This window comes from Streptopelia decaocto, assembly GCF_964273445.1.
Source record: "Streptopelia decaocto genome assembly, chromosome: 5".
Classification (NCBI taxonomy): Eukaryota; Metazoa; Chordata; class Aves; order Columbiformes; family Columbidae; genus Streptopelia; species Streptopelia decaocto.
Genome location: NC_138659.1, coordinates 58,162,578 through 58,185,352, shown reverse-complemented (window position 1 = coordinate 58,185,352; position 22,775 = coordinate 58,162,578). Strand labels below are relative to the sequence as shown.

The 22,775-nt window shown below is 52.3% G+C and overlaps 1 protein-coding gene across 1 annotated transcript; it reads left to right on the top strand.

Annotated features, from left to right (window-relative positions):
- Positions 1-8,918: 8,918 nt before the first annotated feature.
- Positions 8,919-18,363, top strand: LOC309439710 (solute carrier family 2, facilitated glucose transporter member 5-like). The gene is made up of 14 exons (XM_082052677.1): positions 8,919-9,108; positions 9,215-9,402; positions 10,478-10,606; positions 11,647-11,745; positions 12,228-12,388; positions 12,469-12,593; positions 12,867-13,012; positions 13,093-13,225; positions 13,589-13,776; positions 13,891-14,001; positions 15,212-15,313; positions 15,851-15,926; positions 17,439-17,566; positions 17,788-18,363. Exons 2-14 carry the CDS (start codon positions 9,220-9,222, stop codon positions 18,025-18,027), a joined length of 1,821 nt encoding a protein of 606 aa, XP_081908803.1. The 5' UTR covers positions 8,919-9,108; positions 9,215-9,219; the 3' UTR covers positions 18,028-18,363.
- The last annotated feature ends 4,412 nt before the right edge of the window (positions 18,364-22,775 follow it).

The window sequence follows — 22,775 nt, the reverse complement described above, 5'->3', positions numbered from 1 at the left end:
CCCTTGTCTCTGAACTAGACAGGCCTAGGAGAAAACAGCTCTTTTTACAGAGCTGGAAGGAATTGCAGCAGACCTGCATTTAGATCGGGAAAGATTATGCAAATCAGTCCTTGGCCATTCTGGCTTTGGGCCCAAATCTTCCACTGTAGCTCTTGAATAATCCCCATTGCCTTAGTGGGGAGTTCACCAGTCCCACAGTAGGAAATCAAGGCCCTTCGTCTCTGGGCTGGAGGGGTTTTAAACGGGCTTTGTTACACCCTCTAAACTGGAACCTGGCAGATGGGAAATTTTTTTAAGCTGTTCTCATCAACTTCACTTTGCTGAGGAAGTAGTTGAATTGATTCTAATTGCTTGGGATACTCTTTTACCACCAGTGAAATTTTGCAAGGAGCTGGGTCAAATGTCTTCAAAGAGCAGTCCAGAGGGCTTAAATCATTTTGATGACACCTAAGACATACAAGAAGGCAATGGAGTTATGGAGGAAGGGAAAGCTGGTGCTTGGGGAGTACCTGGTGCAGTTCCTGAAGCATGAGGGCAGCAGTGTTGGGCACTCAGCTCCCTGTATTTCCATTGAGCCTAGAGACTACATGATTTCTGAAGAGCATCTGAGAGCTTGTGGTGACACTCCTGTTTTCTGTTTGAACTACTACTGTGAAAGAGTTAAACAAGTTAACAGCTTGACTCTGTTCAGGTAGCACCTGACAGTGTGGCTTACCTCTGCAGAGTCATAAAAGTTCTGAGTTACAATGATAAGTTCATCCACAACTAATTTTGGCACCAATTCTAGGTCTAAGAAGGCTGTTCTGAATTTCAGGCAGCTCTATGTACCAGGCATACTGCAGTCCCTAAGCCAAAGTGGCAAGGGAGCAGAGAGAATCAAAGTTTACATCCCAGACTTTGATGAGTTGAAGTTCTAAGTCTTATTCTTGATGTTATTTGAACACTGTTCCTCTAAGTTCAGTTATCACAAGGTCTGCAGCGTGGGTGCACATCAGCAGGCCTTTGTATAACCTTGGCTGCAGATTTAAGTTATTTTCCGCAGTTTGGTCATCCTCTGTCTTTTACATTTAGGTTATTGTCCAAAACTATGATCTGTTACTCCAGCCACTGAAGGCTGCAGAACTTCTTAATATTTTAATAGCATCTTTGTGGCCAACATCTACAAAGACGCCTTTTATTTTGCTAGTTGGGAGAATCTGAGAGAACCAGAAAACTGGCTGGTCAAACACAGAGACAAGACCATTGCAGATTGTCCTTGGTTGTCATAGCCCTGCTGCTCTGTGCTGCTGATCTGTAACTTCTAAGCACTGTTGGGTCTTCAAGTGGTACCATAGTTTGAACTCTGCTGTATAGAGCTGTTTGAGGTACAGTTTGTGAGCAACAGCTGAAATCCATTTTCAGCACACAGTAAAAACAGCTTCTTACCCTCAAGCAGGGGCTGTGGCTGGATACTTCATACAGAACCGTAGAAGGGTGAGGATTCCTATCCCACTCCCTGAGTTGTACAAATTTCCTGATAACTAAGACGGAAACTGAAGTTAACTGATCTAATTTGAACTTGAAACTGTCACAGCCTGACATTTGGTGGTGTTTATTGCGCACCCAGGGAGGAGCAATCTGGTAAGTAGGTCTCCCAGTGTCAGAAAAAGTGGCAATTTCAACTTCCCCACCCCCTTAGGATGTGTGTGTGTGTGTGAGTGTGCAAGAGTGCATGTGAGAGAGAGTTTTCAGCATGAACTGGATGGATAATCCCTCAGCCAGGTTGGAATAACTGCAGAGTTTATAATGCAAAGAATTAGAATGTGCCTGCTGAAAGGAGATAAAAAGGGGCTGGAAGTGTCTGTGGGTTTTAAGTGTTGCACATCGCTTTGAAATGAAATTAAATACCTCTGCTGCGTAGGGATCAGCACTCCTCCCACGAGTAGGAAGCTCACACTAGCCTTCCTCTTCCTCGTTGGACTACTGGATGGAAGGTACTGGAGGTGTGGGACATTCAGGGCAGGACAATCCATTATGGCCACACCATCTCCTGCTTGTGACTCCTTTGCAATAGGGCACAGTTTCGCTGCAATTATTTCTCATCCTCAGAGGAATACGGCTTGCTTTAAATATATGTACTAGAAAATGGCATGAAGGAGTTTGCAGCGAGAAAACTTCTGCAGCTGTGTCCTCTGGAGCAGCTCCCTCTGCTCTTCGTTATGTTCAGGGACAGACACATCTGCTGTTGGAATGGAAGGATTCAGGTGACAAGTGGAAGTCTGTGATCATCGGAAACATTGAAATGCTTTACACTTGTTTCTAAACTGGAAGCTGACTTGGACCACCATACTCTACCTACCCGCCACCTGCTCCAAAGGATCCTTTTTCTTTTTTTTTTTTTGAACATTGAAAAAGCTGGAGAATATCATGTGCATTTCCTCACTCCCAGGTATGTGTTTTCTGCCACATGTTCCTTTCTCAGTCTGAGCAGAGCTCCAGGCTTGGTTCTAAGTTTTCTGGCATCCCGACTCTGATGGGAAGCACATCTCCAAGTTGGGCTCTTTGCCTAATATTGTTACCTTCCTTTAACACCATTTTAGATCTGCCTTTTTTGTGGGTGCTTGGCAGGGGGTGAACATTTGTGATTGATACATCACAAACACTAGCAGCTCTTCCTAGAGCTAGAGAAGCAGACAAGAAGGAGCAGCCAGCCTTCCTACTGCAGGCTTGCTCTTAACTGTGTGAGGAACAGGAGGAGACAACCCAAGCAGTTGAAAACTAGGAGGAGGTACAGGGGTGGAAATGGATCTCTACAGAAGTGGCGACAATGCTGAAAATAGATCTCTTGGCTGGTGTAGTTGACTCAGAAAAATAGAGGTTTTCTATGAGAACATCACAAGTCGTCAGGAGGTAATTAAGACCTCCTAGTGTTGAACTTGTCAGCTGATGCCGATTTTAGGTTGCACTGAGGGCATGAGGAGAAAGGGATGGTCTAAACTACACTTGCCAAGAGAATGAACTTTGTCGGGGTCTCAAAGTGGCATGCATGACGCATCTGACATGCTGAGCCTTGCCTACTGTTCCCCCCAAAGCAATAAGCAGCAGCTTCCCAGAAGGAGAGGGGAACAGCAAGTGACCCAGCTGTCCCCAAAGGAGGTCTCCATATGAAATCCCTCCATCCTCCTGCTGGAAAATCCCTCACGGATTGATTAGCATAAGGAGTCCACAGTCTTTCTGTCCTCCCTTTTAATTCAGTGATGTACAGAAACAACAGGTCCCTCAGGTGCGTTCCTTCTCTAGAACCCCAGCAGTGGGTTGAGAGGAGCAGCTGCCTGCTGAGGCTGAGCATTTGGCTTCCCCTCCTTTTCCCCTCACTCCATTGGTGTTTTGCTTTTGTTTTGGTTTTTTTTTTTTTTTTAAATGAGGTGTAGCCATCTACTGGTAAATTCCCAAAGCGTCTCTCCCAGGGTGAGCCTTGGCACACTGCCAGCATAAATTGTCCTTTGTCATGTCAGAAAAGTCTTTCCATGGCTCTGTGCTTGTTCCCAAAGACCACTGGGCTCCCATGTTTGTTGTCCAGTTGTTGTCCAGTTTGTTGTCTCATGGGAGTTGGCAGCACTGGTTGATCGTTGGTGATGTTAAGCTGATACTCTCAAAATCAGAGGAGCGCTGATGTACGTGGATGTACAACAAGCCCTTTACATATTGTAGACAGCTCCTAAATAGGTCCTTTTTTTAATAGCCTTTCACCCTTAAAAATATCCTGGTTTCTGCTCAAGCAGGAACCAAGTGCATCTGTGGCCAGAAAATCATCATGAAATACCAGTCTTCATCACAGAGCGGCTCTGTTCGTACCTGTATGATGAATAATGATTTGTTGCATTTACAGGGAAAGTGTTTTAATCTGCCAGCACTCGAGTGCTGGTTTATGTCTGAGCAAAGCTCCACGTGCAGGAGGAAGGCAGGCCAGCCTGTCCAAGCCGTTTGAGTGGCTTTTACAAGGAACTAGCTGTGAGGACTCTTGGCAATTCAGCGTGAAAATCTGGAGCTACTTTTGAGCGTAAAACTTAGCTGTCAGCTACTTTATCATGCAAGGCATCGCAGGGCTCAGCCTTGCCACAGTTTTAGCATGGCAGAAAAACAATGTGGACCTCAGCAAAGAGTAGCAGATCCAGTTTCTCCCAGTCATTTTACATCACTCCATTTAGGAGAGGTGCACGCCAGCCAGGCCAGCCTGTGCTGCATCGTTACTGCCTGCTCAGGCTGAGGTGGGTGTGGAAGTGGGAAAGTTGAGAAGGAACATGGTTTCTCCAGAGTTTTCTGTTTGTTACTCTGCTATATTTGTTATCTGGATTCTTAAGTAATGAGTGCTTTGAATTTTGTGATCATGTTACGGTGGTGTGTAGTTAATGTACTAATGTTCACTTGAGCTAGGATCATGGTAACAGTGTGTTTTGTTTTGGTTTTTTATCTGTTCAGAAAATAACTTAAATACAAATACAAAGATTAAGCTGTGAATCTCTCCTGTTTTCCTTTTGGGGTGAAGGACACTGTCAAAATATCAATCTTATATCTTCCTCGAGCACCATGCACATGAGTCACACTTCTGCTACACGTGCACTGTACAGGACATTTGCAGCACGAGCACCTGGAAGCGCTGTGGCCCCAAGGCTGGGGTGGATGCCGCTTCACGTCACACGGAGTCTGCGGTGGTCAGACCCACCTTAGAGCTGCTGCTCGTTGATGAGTGCAGCATAAAAGGACCGCTCTGGCAGTGGAAAAAAAACACTTATTCCTAAAACCACAGCATACTTTTTAATTAACAAATTCTTCCGTCATAGCTGATGGCCTCTGGCTGGGGCAAATGAGTCTGCGCTGTAAGCCAGAGAATGGATGTGACTGATGGAGAAGAACTGGAGCCATCCTGCCCATTAAAAAAGTGAGGAGGGAGAAGATATAAAAACTGTTTTTCTGGGTACTGTTGCAAGATCCTGGTAGGAGAAGCACAAATTTGTTTTATAAGCTAATCAGAATCCTACTGTTCAATAATGAGTGAGTAATTGACATATCACAGCACTGCCACGCTGCTGCTCCGTGGCTGGGGATGCTGTCACGCTTATGCCTCGCCCGAATTTTAACGCAAGCACCCTTGCCCTCAGAATACCTTTCTCTTAAAAGCGCTCCTGGTTTATCAGCCTTGGATCTTTCCGTTTTACTTAACAGCCTCTTTTAAAACAAAGGCCACCGCAGTTTTAAGATACTGACTCCTGGGGTGGTCAGAAAACAAACAAACCCTGCACTCCCGCCGCCTCTCTCCCTGCTGGCTCCATTCTTGGGAGCCAGTGGGGGACTGGAGATTGCGACGGCTCCTGCTTTTCTGAAGCGCTGGGAGCAGGATTCCCATCACTTCCAATCCCCATCTCTCCTTCTGACAGGGTTCCCAGCAGCCCCATGCTTTGTTTGGCAAGGGTTGGGGTTTTTATGTGTGTGTATATATATTATTTGTTTATTTATTTCTTTGGGTTTTTTTTACACCGCTTTAACTTTTCCTGTTCCTTCCCTGCTCTTTTCTCCCATCTGATAATAGATTTGGAGAAGGGGTTGCAGTGACAGGCTTCATCGATCATTTCGGATCAGTCTGTAATGCAGGGTGCAGCTCCACTTAACCTGTGTCTGCCAGCACACCCAAATGAGACTCATTACCTTTCGTACTCACAGTCCCGGGTCTCTGCGTGTACCCAACAGTACCCAGTCCTATGAGAAACAGGATCTCCTTGTGGGTTATTTCTAGCCATCCTTATCTAGTCATTCTTGATGTTTAAAGGTGAAGATCAGAGTATTTATTGCAGATTTCTAGGACTAGGACAGTGCTGTGCTGAAGGTCATGGGCTGGAAGACGTCTCCCAGAATTCTGGCATCACATCCAAAAACTTGAGTGCTAAAGAGAGTCCTTGAGAAAGAAAAGCAATTTCAGTTATAAACTTACACTGGAGAAGAATGAACACCAGACAGCTTATCTAAATAGATTCAGTGGTTAATTACCCTTTCTGTTTAAAAATGTGTGCCTTATTTCCACTTCAAATGAAGGAGGAAAGTAATGTTTGCCGTAGCTTCAGATTAACAGCATTTGATCAACCTAGAGCTTTAAAATAAAATCTTCTGTTGGGTTTTGTTTGGTTTTTTTAATATATATATATATATATACACACTTTCAAGAGTGCAGTAAGCCAGGTTTTGGAAAGGGAATAGGCCAGTTTAGTCCTGCTAGGCTAGAATTAATGTATTCTTACCAAAAAAATGCGCAGGGTGAACTCAGGGCTGAGTGGTGCTCTGTCAGTTTGAAGCGGGTTAGGATGGCGACCTCTCAGCAGAGCGCAGCTGAGAAAACAAAAGCCCTGAGTGGAGAGACATGCTCTAGTGTTGCCATCGATTTCTGTGGGCGAACTGTCCTGGCAGCCCTGGGTATGGGCTGTCCCCAGCTCTGGCAATGTCCCGGCCCTGTTTTTTCCAAGGCTGTGTGCAGTAGAGCTCCCCCAACGCTAGGTGGGACCTGTCAGTGCCCAGGAGGGTGCGGAAGTGATTCAGCATTTGGTGGGAATAAGATGCCACTCCTGAGCTTGAGAGCCAGGTGCTCTGTCTGTATAGCAGTGCCTGCAGAAGATTTCTAGTTTCCAAGTGCTCAAGTTGCTTTGCAGCCAGCACACACCCTGCCCAGGACACTGTCCCAGGAGGAAAGCACCTGAGCTGCTGGAGGAGAAGACTAGCAGCAGAAAATAAGATCCTGCTTGTGCTAACTATCCCATGCAAATCTAAACCCCCTAAGGGGCTGCAGCCATCTGAGGTCTCATCCTGTCCCTCTGGCGGGCTGGTTGGTCCTTCCTTGGTGAGAACAGCTGATGACATCTGATGGACGGGGACGTGATGCCCTTCTAGCAAGCTCCAGGTAGTGTGTGTGTGAGTACCCGCCACTTGGCTTTGCCCTAAGAGAGTTTGAACACACATCTGTTGTATCCCCAAGGGATACTCTTTGTTTCTTACCAGTGTTATCTTCCCATCCTGAGCTTGTCTCCTAAGGGCTTTGCTGACATGCAGCTGACTGGTAGGAACAGCTAGAAATCTCCAAACCAGAGAGAGGTTGCTGAGCTGTGGGGTTGATCTGCTGGGGACCACTACAGTTGGATAAGGTATATGACCATGAGAACCTGAACTGGAAAAGGCCTCTCCTGTACAGGTAAATAGCCTTCCCACAGCTGGAGAGCAGAGTTGGATGGGCCTTCCGGTGCCACAAGGCAGAGACAGCAGCTTGAGCAGTGCTCTCACTAGGGACACACCTGAGTTTCTTCTGGGAGCTGCTGTGGTTTGCAGAAACTTGAGCCCTGATGTGTCCGAAGCTCCCTGTTCCGTGCCCAAAGCACCCTTACTGGCATTTACAAAGGCAGATCAAGGAAGGCTTCTTCTCTGAGGAGACAGACAGGAAAGCTGCTTGACCATCTCTGTTTCTGGTGTGTCAACTCCAAAAGGGCAGCACCAGCAAACTGCTCTGACCTTTCAAGCTGCAGAGATGCCCGAGCAGCTCTGCCTCCTGTGTCCGTGCTGTTTCCTCTCCTCCAGTGCAGGGAAAGGTGCCTGCTAAGCAATGCATCTTTACACCTACATTTATTTGAGCTGCTTATTGCTTCCTTGTGGACTTTGTTCTAGTTAGGACTAGTGCTGGGCAAACACCAAGAGGCATCACTGAAGACCATGTCCTCTCTGAGGGATTTCCATCTCGTCTTGGAAAAGGTGACAGACTCTCACAGTGCATCTTCCCCACTGTCGTATTCCCCAGTCCTGCAGAAATCCTCATACCATTTTTTTTGTGAGTGTTCTGTGTCTTCGGTGTGAGGTCCTGTGTGGCTGGCCAGTGCCTGGTCCTGGGTGAGCTGGGCAGGGAGGCAGGGGGCACAAGGGACTTTGCCATTGCAGCAGGGCTGGCTCTGTCCTTCCCCTCCACACACCTCCTTGGGGTGGGCTGGATCCTGGCTCTGCCCAAACCATGGGCAGCTGGGCTCTGCTGGGACCCGCACAGCACCATCAGCTCAGGGAAAGCCATCAGGGGATCATGGGGCTCCCAACACCATCTCTGTCCTCCTGGCCTTTGCAAATGCCATCGCTCTATGTAGGATGTGAGCTGCTCTTGCTGCTCTGCCTCTCCCAGTCCTGGCTTTCTTTGCATGTCCTAGGCACTGTGTGCGCGATGCCTTGAGGAGAAGGAGGAGTGCGAGCATCCCACGGTGTGGAGCACTGAGATGGGGACAGGCCCAGTGCTGCACCTGGGAACAGGGGTAGCAGTGAGGCAAGAGTGGGACAGGAGCTCCCAGGAGTGACAGTGGGAGGGGAAGAGCGTGGTTTGTGGGCTCACAGCTGCTTTCCCAGCCAAGGAGGATGTTCTAGCCATGGAAACAGAGGAGGAATGGGGACGCCCGTAAATTGTGGAGACGAGCTCCCTCACAGCACAGAGCAGTGGGTGTTAGTCACCAGCACGCGTCTCTGTCGTACCAGTGCCACAGTCACTGGGTCAGGTCACAGAAGTGTCTCCAATTATCCCAGTTCCCTGGTGGCCCTTAATTGATACCCCAGGCTTTCTTCCTTCCTCCCTCAGCACGTATTTCTCACCTTTACATCTACTGCTAAACTTCTGCATTCGGCATCCCGAACGCTGCTGGGAACCAGTGGCAGTAACCCACATTTACCCCCTAAATCAAGGCAGTGGCCACCCCCCTAGCTTGGAGCAGTTTCTTGAGGATGGCATCCTGAAGATGTCCCTGTCCAGTCCCCAGCATTAGGCTGTGTAGCTGGAGGGGGACTGTGGCTGTGTGACCAAGCACTGGGCTTGGGGACCTGTCAGGGCAGAGGGGCTGGAAAGCTCCAAAGAGGAGTTTTAGGTGTGTATGCTGGGATGACTCAGGATGGGTGGGCTGTGGCTCCTGCTTTTTCTTCCTCTCTTCCTCTCCCTTTGGCAGAGACTACTGGACTGGGCACAATTAATTTCCCAAATGCTGGTCCCAGAGACAAGCCATGTACCTGGATGACCAGTGTGGGAACATGGCTGTGTGACACAGCGTGGCCCAGCTTGTTGTCCTGTCTGGGGTATGCTGCTTTGCCATGTCTTAGTACAGGGCTTGGGGTGAGTCCAGGGGGTGTTTTGGGCTGCCTGCAGCACTGAAAGAACTTTTGGCGTGGTTGGTACCCACAGGCTGCATGTCCTCCTCATGCCAGGCCTTCTCACCCACTGATATGTCTGATAAATGGATCTTCCTCCATGGATCTGCTCTGGGAAGAGAATGGGACCATACCCTGAAGGACTGTAGCTCCCCACAGGGCTGTCCGCACCATGGCCTTGACACCAAGGCCTCTGCACCTGCACAGCCCACCTGCACAAAGGTAAAGTTGATGTCCAATTTGAGACATGGAGAAACCGAGTCTGAGCAAGACATAGGAGCTCTGGAGTGGATGCCTGCCCTGAGAAAGGCTGAATGTTGTCAGGCTGCAAAGGGCTCCTGGCTGGGGGAGAGGCCACAGTGCTTTCCAGGAGAGACAGAGGCTCATGTGGAGGGAGGAGACAGGAACTGGTGCATCCTTTGTGGGAGGATAAAGCACCCAGGCTCTCCATCATCCAAGACAGCCTGGTTGGGGTTGGGCACAGCAGGCCCAGAGATGCCCATGCCCACAGGGCTCTCCTAGCCCTGCTCCTCTGCCCCTGTCCCCATGGGACCCTTCCTGAGCTGGGACCAGCCAGCCAGGGCCTGTTCCTTTTAAGCCCTTGAAGCTGCTGCAAGCCATGGCTTAGTGGGGTCCCCATCCTTTCAACTGGCTGTTCAGCAAATTAAGAGCTTGCTATTAGGCTGCTAATTAAAAGCACTTCATTAGCAGCAGGGGAGGCAACTCCTGGCCGCAGCAAAATTAGATTCCTCTGAGCTGCCATGGGCCAAGTCTCTCGTCTCTGGGGCTGGGGGCTGCGTCCCTCCGTGCCCAAGGAAGGCAGCTGCCCTGGGCGGTGTCTGTGTGTATACCAGCCTTATGACCCAAGACACAGCAGATGGGGCACATCTGCCCCATGAGTCTGACAGGGTGGGAAGGGGGCTGAGGAGTGTTGGGTGATGTGGGGCTGCCCGTTTGCTCCCAGACTCGGGGGTGATGCAGGGATGCTGCCCTGCTTACAGTCCCTGAGGCCACCCCTCTTTGGAGGGAACATGCGAGAGCTCTCCACGGTGACAGAGCATCACATCGGTGGTCCCGCTGTCCTCAGGCCTGGCTATGGCCTCTCGGCAGGCTGGACAGCCCGGAGGTGCCCGCCTGCCTCTGCTCCCACCTCCCGGCGAGGCGGGGTGGCCCCCGGACTCCTCCTCCGGCCGCTCAGGCGCCTCCAATGAGCCCCGGGGGCACCCAGGCTGCCTGCCCTCCCCTGCTCTGCCTTCCCTTCCTGTCCCTCTCATTCTTCCATCTAAAAATGGGACAGAAGAGCCAGGTCGCCGGACCGGGGCTGCCTTCCTCCCTCGCAACTCCTCCTCCCTTCCCCGGCTCCGGCTGCAGACTCGCCCCGACGGTCGGAAAAGGGACCCCGCAGTCCGGCCGGGACATCACTGGGGTGAGCTCCCTGTGGGCTCGGGGGAGCCCCCTCCCCACTTTCCCCCAGCCGCTGGCCTGACACCCCTTCCACCCTCCCCTCCTTTTCCCGGCTCGGGATTCCTGATGGGCTTAGCTGGGATTTGCTGTGTATGATCCGGGAGCTGCTGGTCGTTGCGGATCGGGCTGCCGTGCGGGGGGGAGTTGCGGGGGTGGCTGGGGTGCTGTGGGGCTGAGGTCTGAGTGCCAGGACGTGGGGATGTTCCCGGGCGACACAGACTCATAACCCACCCCGCTACAATCCTGTCGCTGTGGGATCGTGGGATGCTTGTAGCTCCAGGGGAGATGGCTGGGTGCAGCACCCAGGGGTGTCCCTGTGGCTGGAGGGGTGCCCTGGATACTTCTTGGGTCCTTCTGGGCACCCCGATCCTGGGGTGAGCTGATTTAAACCCCCCGGGCTGGGTCGGGGCTGCCGGGTGACCTTCCACAACCGTCAGCTCCCTGCAGCGAGGTCCTGCCTGCAGCTGGAGCAGGTGACAGTGCTGGTGAGGGTTTTAGGAAGTGGGTGCATGTGGCATTTTAGGAGGGCTGGGACTTGCCGAAGTGAACTGCAGCTTTCAGTGGCGCTGGGACTTCCAGGCAGGGAGGTGTGGTGGGGGCAGCTGGCAGCAGTGCGATTTGGCTGTCCCCATCTGTGGAAGGGAGCAGGGGTATCTCTCTCCTCCTCCTGCCCCTTTCTGCCCATTGCCCTCTCCCAGCCCAAGGGCAGGGGTGCCTAGGACAGGCAGCTGGGACAAGTAGCCTCAGCTGGGCCACCACCAGGGTCAAGTCTTGTGCCACAGCCACAAGACCAGCCACAGGGAAACCAGATTGGCTGGGCTGGGTGCTGGGCAGTGGCATGAAGAGGTGCTCAGCACAGGGCTCCATCACGCTGGGGGCTTTGCTCTGGGCCAAGGACATCCCTGCTAGCAAAGGGGCAGTGACCCAACACAGCTCATGCCACGTATGTCCTTGGCCTTTCTGGCCAGGGCTGTGCTGATCCATCTTCCTTCTCTCTCACAGAACGTCACCTTCCCCCTGGTGTCAGTCACTCTCCTGGTGTCCTTTGGCTCCTCCATGCTCTATGGCTACAACCTGGCCGTGGTGAACTCACCAGCGGCGGTAAGGAAGGGCCAGCCTGCCTGGGAGCAGGGGAAGGGCTCTGCGTCCCTCCCAGGGAGGGTGGAGGGGTCACTGCCTGGCAACCCTGCATCAAAATGCTGGCATTTCCCTTGGGCAGTTGCTCACAGAGAGCAGTCTGAGGAGAAGGATGACATGGGAGGGACATTGGAGCCTGTATGCTTGTACCCTCCCACGCTGGTCACCCCTGGAAGGCAGGAGCTGGGGAAAGCTCCCTACAACCTCCTTGGTCCAGCTCCAGCTCTGCCGGTGGCATCTCTCTAAGTTGTCCTTAAAAACCCTCTGGTGCTGAGGCTGGCTGAGCAACCAGACCAGCACATCCCAGTCATCCCCAGGCACATCCTGCCCTGCATCTCCTGCATTGCTGTTAAACCTGTTACACTTTCCCTGTGGGGCCTGTCTTCCCTTGTCTTCCCCTTTCTCCCAACGCATTTAGTGAATGTGCGTCTCTCTCTGCCATGCAGCACATAAAAGCTTTCTACAATGCCACATGGTCCCACCGGTATGGGCACGGGCTGGCCTCTGGCCCCCTGACCCTCCTCTACTCTCTGACGGTCTCCATCTTCGCCCTGGGTGGACTGGTGGGCTCCTTGCTGGTGGGTGTGCTGACAGAGCGATACGGCAGGTAAGAGGGTGGCATGGGACAGGGTGGTCAAGGGATGGGATGGGGCTGGAGGGGCTACACTGCTGCTTGTGCACTGCTAGGAATGTTGTGCTGAGCCGCAGCACTCTCCTCGTCCTCCTGGCCAGCAGCTTCATGGGCTTCAGCCGGGAGCTGGGGTCTCCTGAGATGGTGATTGTCGGCCGCTCCATCATGGGGCTTCACTCAGGTAGGTGCTGCCTGGACTGTGAAGCTGTGCATGGCCCCTTCTGAGGGTCTGGTCCCCTACAACCCATTCCCAGGGGGCTAGAGAAGGCTTCATATTCCCCACGGCCCCAGGCTCTGTGGTGGGGGGCTCAGTGGGGCGGAGAGAGGACCATGTCCCTGGCCATAGGGTCCCCACTGTGGATGGTGCTGGGCATGAGAGCAGATGCACTGAAGGTCTGGCTGGGCACCCTTCTCCCTGCTGCCTCTCCCATCCCAGTCTCTCCTGTCCCCCCAGGTATCTGTCTCAGCGTGGTCCCCCTCTACCTGGGAGAAATTGCCCCCAAGAACCTGCGGGGTTTTCTGGGCCTCGTGCCCAGCATTTTCATCTGCCTTGGGATTTTCTTCGCGCAGGTCCTGAGCCTCCCGGAGCTGCTGGGCAACGTGAGCACAATACCCCAGCCCACGCATGCTGGACCCTGTTCTGCCCTCCTTGTGACTTGTCCTGTTTTGCCTCCTCTTAGGACAGGTTCTGGCCCCTTTTCCTGTCAATGGGGGTCCTTCCTGCCTCCCTCCAGCTCCTGCTGCTGCACTGCTTCCCCGAGAGCCCGCGGTACCTGCTGATAGAGAGGAATGACATCTTCGGGGCCACTGCGGGTGAGGGGGTGTCCTGGGGTGGAGACTGGCTCTGGGAGGTGCTGGTTGCTGGTCCAAGGTCTCCCAAGACCAAGCCGCATCCTAGCAGCATCCTTTCACACCCATACCTGACAGGCAACCATAGTCCTTATGGTTCAGCCCTTCTGTCCCATCCAGTTGCACTACAGCATTTCCAGGGTGCCGATCACCATGGTGTCAGGCATCTCCTCAGTTCCTATGAACTCAGCCCCATGGGTCAGGGAGGTCCCCTGGGGAGGCTGAGTCAGGGCAGAGCAAAGGCCCTGTCCCTGCCCTGCACCATACCTGTGAACATCTGCCCTGTGGTGGGGAGACACATGCTTGTGACCCCCGCTCTCCCTGCAGCACTGCACCGGTTCCTGGGGACACCCAATGTGCAGGATGTGATTGAGGAAATGAAGGAGGAGCAGCAGTCACTCTCCTCCATGGAGATGGTCTCTGTCTGGCAGCTGCTGCGGGACCGCTCCGTCCGCTGGCAAACCCTCTCGGTGGTGGTGGTGAACGCCGGCATGCAGCTCTCAGGGATCGATGCCGTAAGTCCTGCAGGGTCCTCATCCCAGGACCTGGCTCTGCAGAGGCTGTGCTGAGACCTGGAAACTCATTTCAGCAAGTGCCTCCTGGCTGACGCAAAGTCCCCTCCTCGGCAGATCTGGTTTTACACCAACACCATCTTTGAGAATGCCGGGATCCCAGCATCCCAGATCCCCTACACCATCATGGGCACTGGCGCCACTGAAGTTGTTGCTGGGCTGATCGGGGTGAGTGATGAACAGATGAATGGACACAGCCCCTCAGTGCCAGAGCCTTGTCTCCAGCTCCCAGCACCATCAAGTGGGGGGAGGCTGGATGGAACCTAAATGCCATCTGTGCCACAGCACAGCCCCTTTGCTGGGTGGCAGAGGGTTTGGCAGGGAAATGGAGTGGGGAGATGGGATGAGAGGGGCTCGATTTGTGCGGTCCCATCTAGGAGGGGTGAGACAATTTGGGGGTAAGTGGGAGGCTGGTGGGGAGATGCCAGGCAAGGAGCGCAGGTTGGGGGTGATGGAGGGGCTAAGTGGTTCCTTCTAACTCCCGATTTCATTGTCACTCCGTCAGCAGAACCACATGTCCCCATCTGCCCCTCCAGCCAAGCACTGGCCTGGGCTTGAGCTAGTAGCCCCCGTCCCCCCAGCCAGACCTCATTTAACTGGAGAGTTAGCACTGGGCCAGGCAGATTTATGTCCCTTGTCCCATCTGTGAGTGTCACCTGGGGCCAGCCTGAGCCACCCGGCACTAAATCTGTTCCCTGACAGTTAAAGAGATGGATGTGGGGATCGCTACACTCAGAAAATCGGGGCTGAGCAGGGGGCTGCTCTCCTCTCCCCACAGGTCAGCCCACAGCAGAGTGGGACTCCCCAGTCACCCCACTGCCCCTCCAAAGGATGCCCCTTCTACCCTTCTCCCCTGCCCTGGCCATGGGCTGCCCCAGCCCTGGCAGCCACCCGACGTGCAGGTGAATTGCTCAGGAGCAGCCCTGTAAACGGCCCCCGACGGACGTACTGAAATTGGTTATAAAATTACAAGCATTTGTTCTGCTGTCAATACCCTGCCTGCTCCAGCCGCCAACCGCACTGCCTGTCCCCGCTCTGCCTCCTCTACCCACTGCCCCACAAACGCCCCATGCCCAGCCCAGCACTTCTGCTTGGTGCCACTGCAAATGTGGCTGTGGGACCACCCCAGCTCCAACCCTGCACCCTCCTGGGGTTCTGTGGGACCACACTGCTGCTTGCTGTGTGCTCACCCCAGGAGCTGGAGATTCTGGTCTTCCCATGTCCCATCCCCAAACCTAGAGCTCTGAGCTGGGGCTGCCCTCATTCCCCAGATACCAGCAGGAGCATCCACCTGCAGCTGGATCTGGGGCTCAAGGGGTGCCCCTATCCTGGTGGGGAGCTCCCCACCAACCCATCAGTCTTTACTGTCCCTTGGCAGTGCTTCACCATTGAGAAGCTGGGCCGGAGGCCACTCATCATCACTGGGTTCTGCACCATGGGCATCTGCTTGGCTGGCATCACCATCTCCCTGCTGCTGCAGGTAGGCTCTGGCCACCACCCCAGCACTGACATGGCTGGGGCTGGAGCACTGGGTGCTTTAATGAGGGCTGGGTGATAAAGGGATGGGTATTACCCCAGGGGAGGGGTGTGCATGGAAATATGAGACGTGATGGCTCTTTCCAAGCAAAATTTTCCCTTCAAAGTTGAAGGGAAGGAAAATTCAGAGCAAAGAAAAACAACAAAAGTGAACCATATGAGAAAAGTCCTGCCACTTTTGGCAGCTTTTCTACAGGGGGCTGTGAAATGAGAGGGGAGGTGGAGAGGTCTGCAGGATCCTTCCTCTGCTGCCAGCTCCCAGAGGATGCTCCCACAGCTCTGGGGATGTCTTAGCACCACAAGTCGCTAAGCTTTGCCAAGGCTGAACCTCAGCAGCTTTGCCCCACACATCCTGCAAGGCCACTGTCCCCAAGGGCTGCTGCTGAGCCAAGGAGGGGTCATGAAGCCCCATCCTGGGGACACAGCGGGAAGCTCGGGTCCACTGTCCTGGTGGTGCCCTCAGCCCTGTGTCCCCTCACAGACTGCCCTGCCCTGGATGTGCTATGTCAGCGTCACCTGTGTGGTTGGCATCATCGCTGGTTTCTGCATGGGACCAGGTGGGTCTGGGGCTGGTGGGAGAAGCGGGGCAGAGGGATGAGAGTGGGGACCCCAGGGCATCAGGGAGCAGTGGAGATTGCAGGTCCTGGTTTATCATGCTGCACCCTGTGAGCGAGACCCCACCACAAGCCCCTCCAGCCCCATGGATCCCCAGGGCACGCTGCACCTCCTCCTCCTCATCCCTGCTCCTGGGCCAAGAAGGGAGAAAGCCCTGGCAACCTTCTCCAGACCTCTCTGGAGGTGTCACCCGCTTCCATCACACTATGACTGGTGAGCATCATCTTGTCCCTAATGGAGCATGGGTGCAAGAGTGGGCTTGAACAGTGAGGAGTGAAACCTGGACTGATTTACCCAGCTGATGTATTAGCAGAGCTGTTAACAGGTCTATAATTCATTCTCAGCCCAGATTTTTTTTCACTGTAATTAGATCTTTAATTAGGATTTTAATGGCTCATTGTTCACAAACAATGATGAATAGGAGTTTTAAAACAAAAAAATACATATCTCTATTCTGGGTGAGCTGTGAGTAAGAGTCTGTCAGGGGCTCCACTCCTCCCTCAGTTATTGGCACTTTTTTTTTGTTTGCCTTTTCCATTGGAGAATCTTTTATAAAGAAGTTCCAGTCAGCCCTGTCCCAGGCAGTGGGACCTCAGCTATGTCACCACATCAAATACAGTCCCCTGCCAGATCCCTGTGTGCCCCGGGGCGTGCGCTGGGCTTCGGATCCTGCCCTCCAGCAAAGGGACAGTCCTGGGATCCAGGGCTGCCAACTCAATGACACATGTCAGGTGAGGCTGATTCCTTCCAGGAGAAGTAGCCACAACCTGCATCCAGTTTTTAGCATACAGGTTGGCTTGCGCAATCATCTTCTGTTGTTCTGTTGGGTTTTTTCAGCACATATGGGAAAAAAACATTTGAAAAATAATATTTCTGTGTCCTGTGAGAAATTCTGATGCTCAGAAATGTGTGTGCTTCTTTCCTACCTAAATCAATCCCAGCATCTGAGCCTTTAGCTAATCAATAGAAGGAAATTTTCTAAACTATTTTGATCAGGGGAGGCTGGGAAGGGCATTATGGAGGACGCCAGGAGCATGTTTCTCTATGCCTGTGGTCTACATGAGATTTAATATATCAGCATTTAAGTAAATTATTGCAAAATGAGAATTCAGATAAATTGTTCAACTTTGATATTGACTCAATCTGAAAGTTCCCTGTCAAGTAACTTGTGAAATTGGCCTCAGCACTCAGCAAAGTGAAACTGTGGTATGTTAGGGGGGACATCACCCACCCACTGAGACAGATCCCAATGGGAGGCTAAGGACAGGACACTGATCCACCCCTTCCTGCACTCTCTGTCTCTTCCAGCCCTCCCAGCATCACCACTTTGACCTGTGGGTCTTGCTGGGCTTCAGCTGTTTGGCCGCAGGACTAGATGGGCAGGACCTGTTGACCCCAGGGGTGTCTGAAGCAGCCTGTCCGCCATACATTTCCTCTGTCCCTTCCCTTTGCAGCTGGCATCCCCTTCCTGATGACAGCCGAGCTCTTCATGCAGTCACACCGCCCAGCCGCCTACATCGTGGGGGGGTCCCTCAACTGGCTCTGCAACTTCACCATCGGCTTCATATTCCCCTTCTTGCAGGTACTGTGCGGGGAGGAGGGGATGGACATGGCCCTGCTGCTCCCCCAGGACAGAGTGCCAAGCCAGGCTTAACCAAAGGGATGCCCATACTCCTTGGCTCAGCTCAGTGCTGGCTAGGGACAGCCCAGGGAGGGGTGATGGGAGGGGACTCTGCCTCATGTCATGCCCAGCTCAGGGGTCTCTGACTCTCTGCCTCGTCCATATTCTCTCATTATCCCCAGATGTCAACTGGTGCCTTTTGCAACCTGATTTTCTGTGGCATCTGCTTCCTGGTGGCCTTGTATGTCTACCTCATTGTCCCTGAGACCAAGAACAAAACCTTCATGGAGATCAGCCACATCTTCACCACCCGTCGCTCCTTCTTCTCCATCCCATCCCGCCTCATCGGGATGATGAAGTTCAGTGGCTACGGGGCCTTGGAGAGCATGCAGGGTTCAGGCTCAGGCTCCAGCCTGCCCTGACCTGCCCCCCCACCTCCCACTGCGGGACCTGTGTGGGTTGTGTGGGACAAGGGTGGCAGAGGACGCTCAGGGCTGGGGAAAAAAGTTGAGGGCCGGTTTGCTTGAACTCGGCCAGCTCCGTCTTCCAGGAGCCCTCACCACACCACAGCCTGTGGCCAGGATGTTCTCTGATGGTGTGCCAGGGCTGCACCGACCGCTGCGGATCACCCCCGTGCTGGAAGAGATGCCCTCCCAGAGAGAGTGTGACCTCCTGGGGCAGGGGGTTCACATCACTCCTGGGCACATGGACTTGCCGAAAGCTGCCCACACAAGGTGTGTAATAAAGAGTGTTGCCTCCAGAGCTGGTGTCTGGTGAGTGCAACCTGGGATGACAGTGTGCTGGCACAGGTGGGTGCTTCCCCAGTGCTGGTGAGCAGCAAGATGGGATGAGGGGCTTGTGTCCCTCCCTGCTGTGCCTGGCCAGGAAGGTCAGAGTCACCTCCCATTTTTTTAGGACAGGTGGTCAGGGTGACTCCCAGGCTCTTGTATTTCATTACATGTTGGTCATGCAAATATAGGTTGGGTTGCAGAGATGACATGGAGCAGCTCGGAGCTGGAGGTGACAATCCAGCCACCATACCCCCCCTTACCCCACTGCCTGCCGCAGCCCCTCTCTGCCCAGCCCTGCATGCTGCAGACAGTGCTCAGACAGGACCCCTGCACCCTCCCAAACTGCTGAGGACAAAGGGATCCTGGGTGCACACACATCCCCTTGCTGCACCCCACAAATTGCTGTGACACCAGGGTGCTCTCTGAGCATGACCTGTCCCATGATACTGCCCTGGATCCTGTGGTGGAGGCTGCCCTGTTCCCTGGGGCTGCCAGGGCCCCGGATCATCACAGCAGCCCCCACAAACACCACAGGTCTGGGGGCTGCCGTTTGTGGGGAAACTGCAATGTTTTACTTCAGGAAGAGGTAAAAGCTGTGTGGTGGGGAGGGCTGCATGGCTAAAGCCCTCTAATGCCAATGCAGACATGATTTATTTTGTTGCAAATGATGTAGCCCTCTTTTTTTCAGCTCCCCGCTCCTTCATGGTCTCATGGTTTGCATGTTTGGTGCTTGTGGTCACTTAGCAGTGTGCTGGGCCCCAGCCCACACTGAGGAGCTCACCCTTTCTCCATTACTTCAGGGTGCCTCTGGGGGTTGAGTGGGTGCTGGGCCCATGGGGACAGGGACTGAGCCACACTGGGTCCCCGAGGACCTGGTTCCAGCCCCTCCATCCTCAGCAGTTGGTTTGGGGCTCTCCTGCATCTTGAGCCATTTAAAGGACATCAGTCAAAGCAGGGGTCATGGCTCCACAGCATCAGCCGCTTCCCACTCCGTTTCCCTCCCGACTCGGCTGCTCTCGGCAGCAGAACAGAGCGGTAAATATGTGCAGCATTACATATGTATAATGGAGTGTAAATAACCCCAAAAAGTGCATTGTAAATAGACTCCAAGTTTATCCTTTATTAATGAGGCACTGAGTGCCCTGCTGTTTTAGAGCAGCGAGACTTTCATAATATCAAAACCTAAATTACACTTGTGTCTCTCATTCCCAGCAAACGACAGCATCATTTCAGGCCTCTTTGCCACTTGTATTTATTTATTCTGGTATTTATTTATCCTTCCCATACAGCGTGTGGGGGGCTTGGAAGATGCCTCCCTCCCTCTGCATAGGAGGCAATAGCCCCGCTGGCAGCAGCCCCCTGTCCCAGGGTCCTGGCATGGTCAAGGAGCCAGGGTGTTGCCTTATGGCCAAGGACTGCTCTGTGCTGGCTGCTGAGATGAGGCAGACATGGGGAACATGGGATCAGGACTTGTTTCTGCCAGGACTTCAGACACCACCAGAGCCATAAGTCCTCTTTTTCTAGGACTGGAGGTCACTGGCAAAATCTGATGATGTGTTTTGGGTGCGTTTGCTCTTGAGAAGCCTTCCCAAGGGCCATGTTCATCCTCCTTCAGGACCTGGATGGATGAGAGCGAGGAAACCCCATGCTCACAGGACACTAGCTTCTCATCAGTATTTTTCTTCAGGATGTTGGGGCAGGTTCTCTTTTTGGGGTTGTCAGTCCAACTGTCCTGAGAAGGGTACAGATGAGTGGGCTCTGGGCTGCTTTTCCATGTCCAAATCTCCTTCCCTAAGTCCAAAGCAGCTCTCTGGATTCAAGCTTCCAAAAAGCACTGATTCTGCTTGGTGAGGGTAAGGCCGTATCCTCTAGCAGGGTCAAACAGACTTTGAAAGATTAGAGAAGGTGCGAAGAAGAGCCCAAGAAACTGCTTTGATGCCTGGAAATGCTCCTGATCCTCTTAAACTTCGCAGAAATGAAGATGAAAGTGACTTTCTTCAAATGCGTAAGTTCCTTGCTATAATGTACCCAATGCTAAAGGGTGGGTGAGTTTAAGTATTGACTTATGCCTGTGGAGGACTGGATGAACCTCTTCCCTTTGGATACAGGGTTTGTCCTGCACCAGTCTCTCTGCTCCTCCCAGTGCCCCTGGGCAGTGGTTACAGAGGCCCTGGCTGCAATTTGGGGTTGCAAAGCTTCAGGTGATGGGCTGGAGCTGCCCCAGGCACTCTGGAGGGGGTTTGGGAGCCGAGCATAGAAGGGGAGAGGAAAAGACAGCAAGGGAGTAGGACATGGCAAATGATGGAACAAGGAGCTGGGACCAGCCCCTCTCCACCGTTGGCCCAACCAGACAGATTGTTGCAAAAGAAATTGCGTTTTTTCATTGCTGAAATTTGCTGTTTGATGTTGGAATACATGTGTTTATGTTATACATCATTCAAATGTGCTTTTCTCGATTTATCTTTTTTTCATTACTGACCATTTACTTGGTCTTTATTTTTTATTTTAGCCTATGGAAATTATGTTAGACAAAAAGCAAATTTGAGCAATTTTCTTATTCAAGTTCAAAATGGGTCATAAAGCAGCAGAGAAAACTTGCAACATCGATAACGCATTTGGCCCAGGAACTGCCAACAAACAGGTACAGTGCAGTGGTGGTTCAACAAGTTTCACAACAGAGACAAGAACCTTGAAATTGAGGAGTGTAGTGGTGACCATCAGAAGTTGACAACGACCGATTGAGAGCAATCATCACAGCTGATCCTCTTACTACTACACAAGAGGTTGCCAAAGAGCTCAGGTTGTTCGGCATTTGAAGCAAATTGGCAAGGTGGAAAAGCTTGATAAGTCAGTGCCTCATGAGCTGACTGAAAAATAAAAAAACCAATTTTTTTGAAGTGTCATCTTCTCTTATTCTACACAACCACAACAACCTATTACTAGACTGGATTGTGCTGTGTGATGAAAAGTGGATTTTATACGACCAGATCAGTGGTTGGACTGAGAAGAACCTCCAAAGCACTTGCCAAAGCCAAACTTGCACCAAAAAAAGGTCATGGTCACTGTGTGATGGTCTGATCCGCTCCAGCTTTCTGAATTCCTACGAAACCATTCCATCTGAGAAGTAATTTCAGCAAACTGATGAGATGCACCGACAACTGCAACTCCTGCAGCCAGCGTTGGTCAACAGAAAGGGCCCAGTTCTTCTCCATGACATCCACAGCTCTCATCTCCTTAAAGTGCAGAGCTGGCTCAAGCCAAGCCTTTGGTTTACACGAGCTCTGGTGAAGCATGTTTTTGCAGGGAAAAACCTAAAACAGGTTATTTTTTTTTATTTTATTCTGGCTAATGGGCACTGATCTGAAATCCAGCACTTTGGAGGGATGGAGCACAGTGATTTGTTTCTTTTAAAAGCCTAAAGCATTTCCCAGGCATCAACCAGACTCCCCCAACCCCTCCAAAAAAAAAAAGGCTATGAACAATTTAAGGGCATATGGAATATGGAATGTGTTTGTTACCCTATGGAAAAAAATAATAATTCTATATTGATGCCAGGATGTTCATGTCTGGTGCTCTACAGGAGCAGGTCTCTGCAGCCACCGAGGGGTGCTGGGGCTGGTCGGGGTGCCGGTGCCTGGCGTCGGGATGGCCAAGGCGAGGGTGCCCGGCGGAGGGTGCGCACCAGCAGATGGCGATCCCAGAATTTATTGCTACAGCAAGCTGCCTCTCGGAGAGCAGTCATGTAGGAGATGTCCTATTATATGGGCAGTTGACTTTAATAGTCATTGTGTGCTTAAAGCACAGCAAAACAACAGTGGGAAAAAAAAAAAAAAAAAAAATCCCCACTCCACTTGGATGGCCCTTTTCCCCCCAGCCCTGCTAGTCTATTTGTACAGTAAATTAAAAATATGAATCACTTCTCTCTACTGCCTCCCCAAACACTCATCCTGTCAGGCTCTGTGTTGTCTTCATTTGTATTACCTTAATTTAATGTTAATTATGTTCTTCATTTACAAAGAACAAGCATTTACACTCCCTGTCTGGGGATTTTCCACGCTCGCAGTCTCCACAGACTGGGAGGTGAAGGGGAGCGATGGAGGCAGCGGTGCTGGGGAGGGGGCTTTTAACACAGAGTTGGAATGGGGGGGAGCGGGGATGCTCCTGCACCACCCCCCAAACAAACCAGTAATGATGAGCGCTATTGCCTTTCGATTTATGAAACTGTATCGCTGCCTGTGCTTACATCCCCCCTTAATAAATCCTTTTTAAAAGGTCCTCAGCCAATGGAGGGCAGTGATTTATGGTGGGGAGCCGGGCGGAAGAAGGTTTGGTGGCCAGGTTTGCAGCCAGGGGGCTGGGGACCTGTCTGGGGATGTCAC

Excerpts from the sequence above, each read along its gene's own strand:
- LOC309439710 (XM_082052677.1), top strand. The coding sequence starts at position 9,220 with ATGTCCTCCTCATGCCAGGCCTTCTCACCCACTGATATGTCTGATAAA. Across the intron at positions 12,389-12,468 it reads CTGACAGAGCGATACGGCAG|GAATGTTGTGCTGAGCCGCA; the intron begins GTAAGAGGGTGG and ends GTGCACTGCTAG. Across the intron at positions 12,594-12,866 it reads CATCATGGGGCTTCACTCAG|GTATCTGTCTCAGCGTGGTC; the intron begins GTAGGTGCTGCC and ends CTGTCCCCCCAG.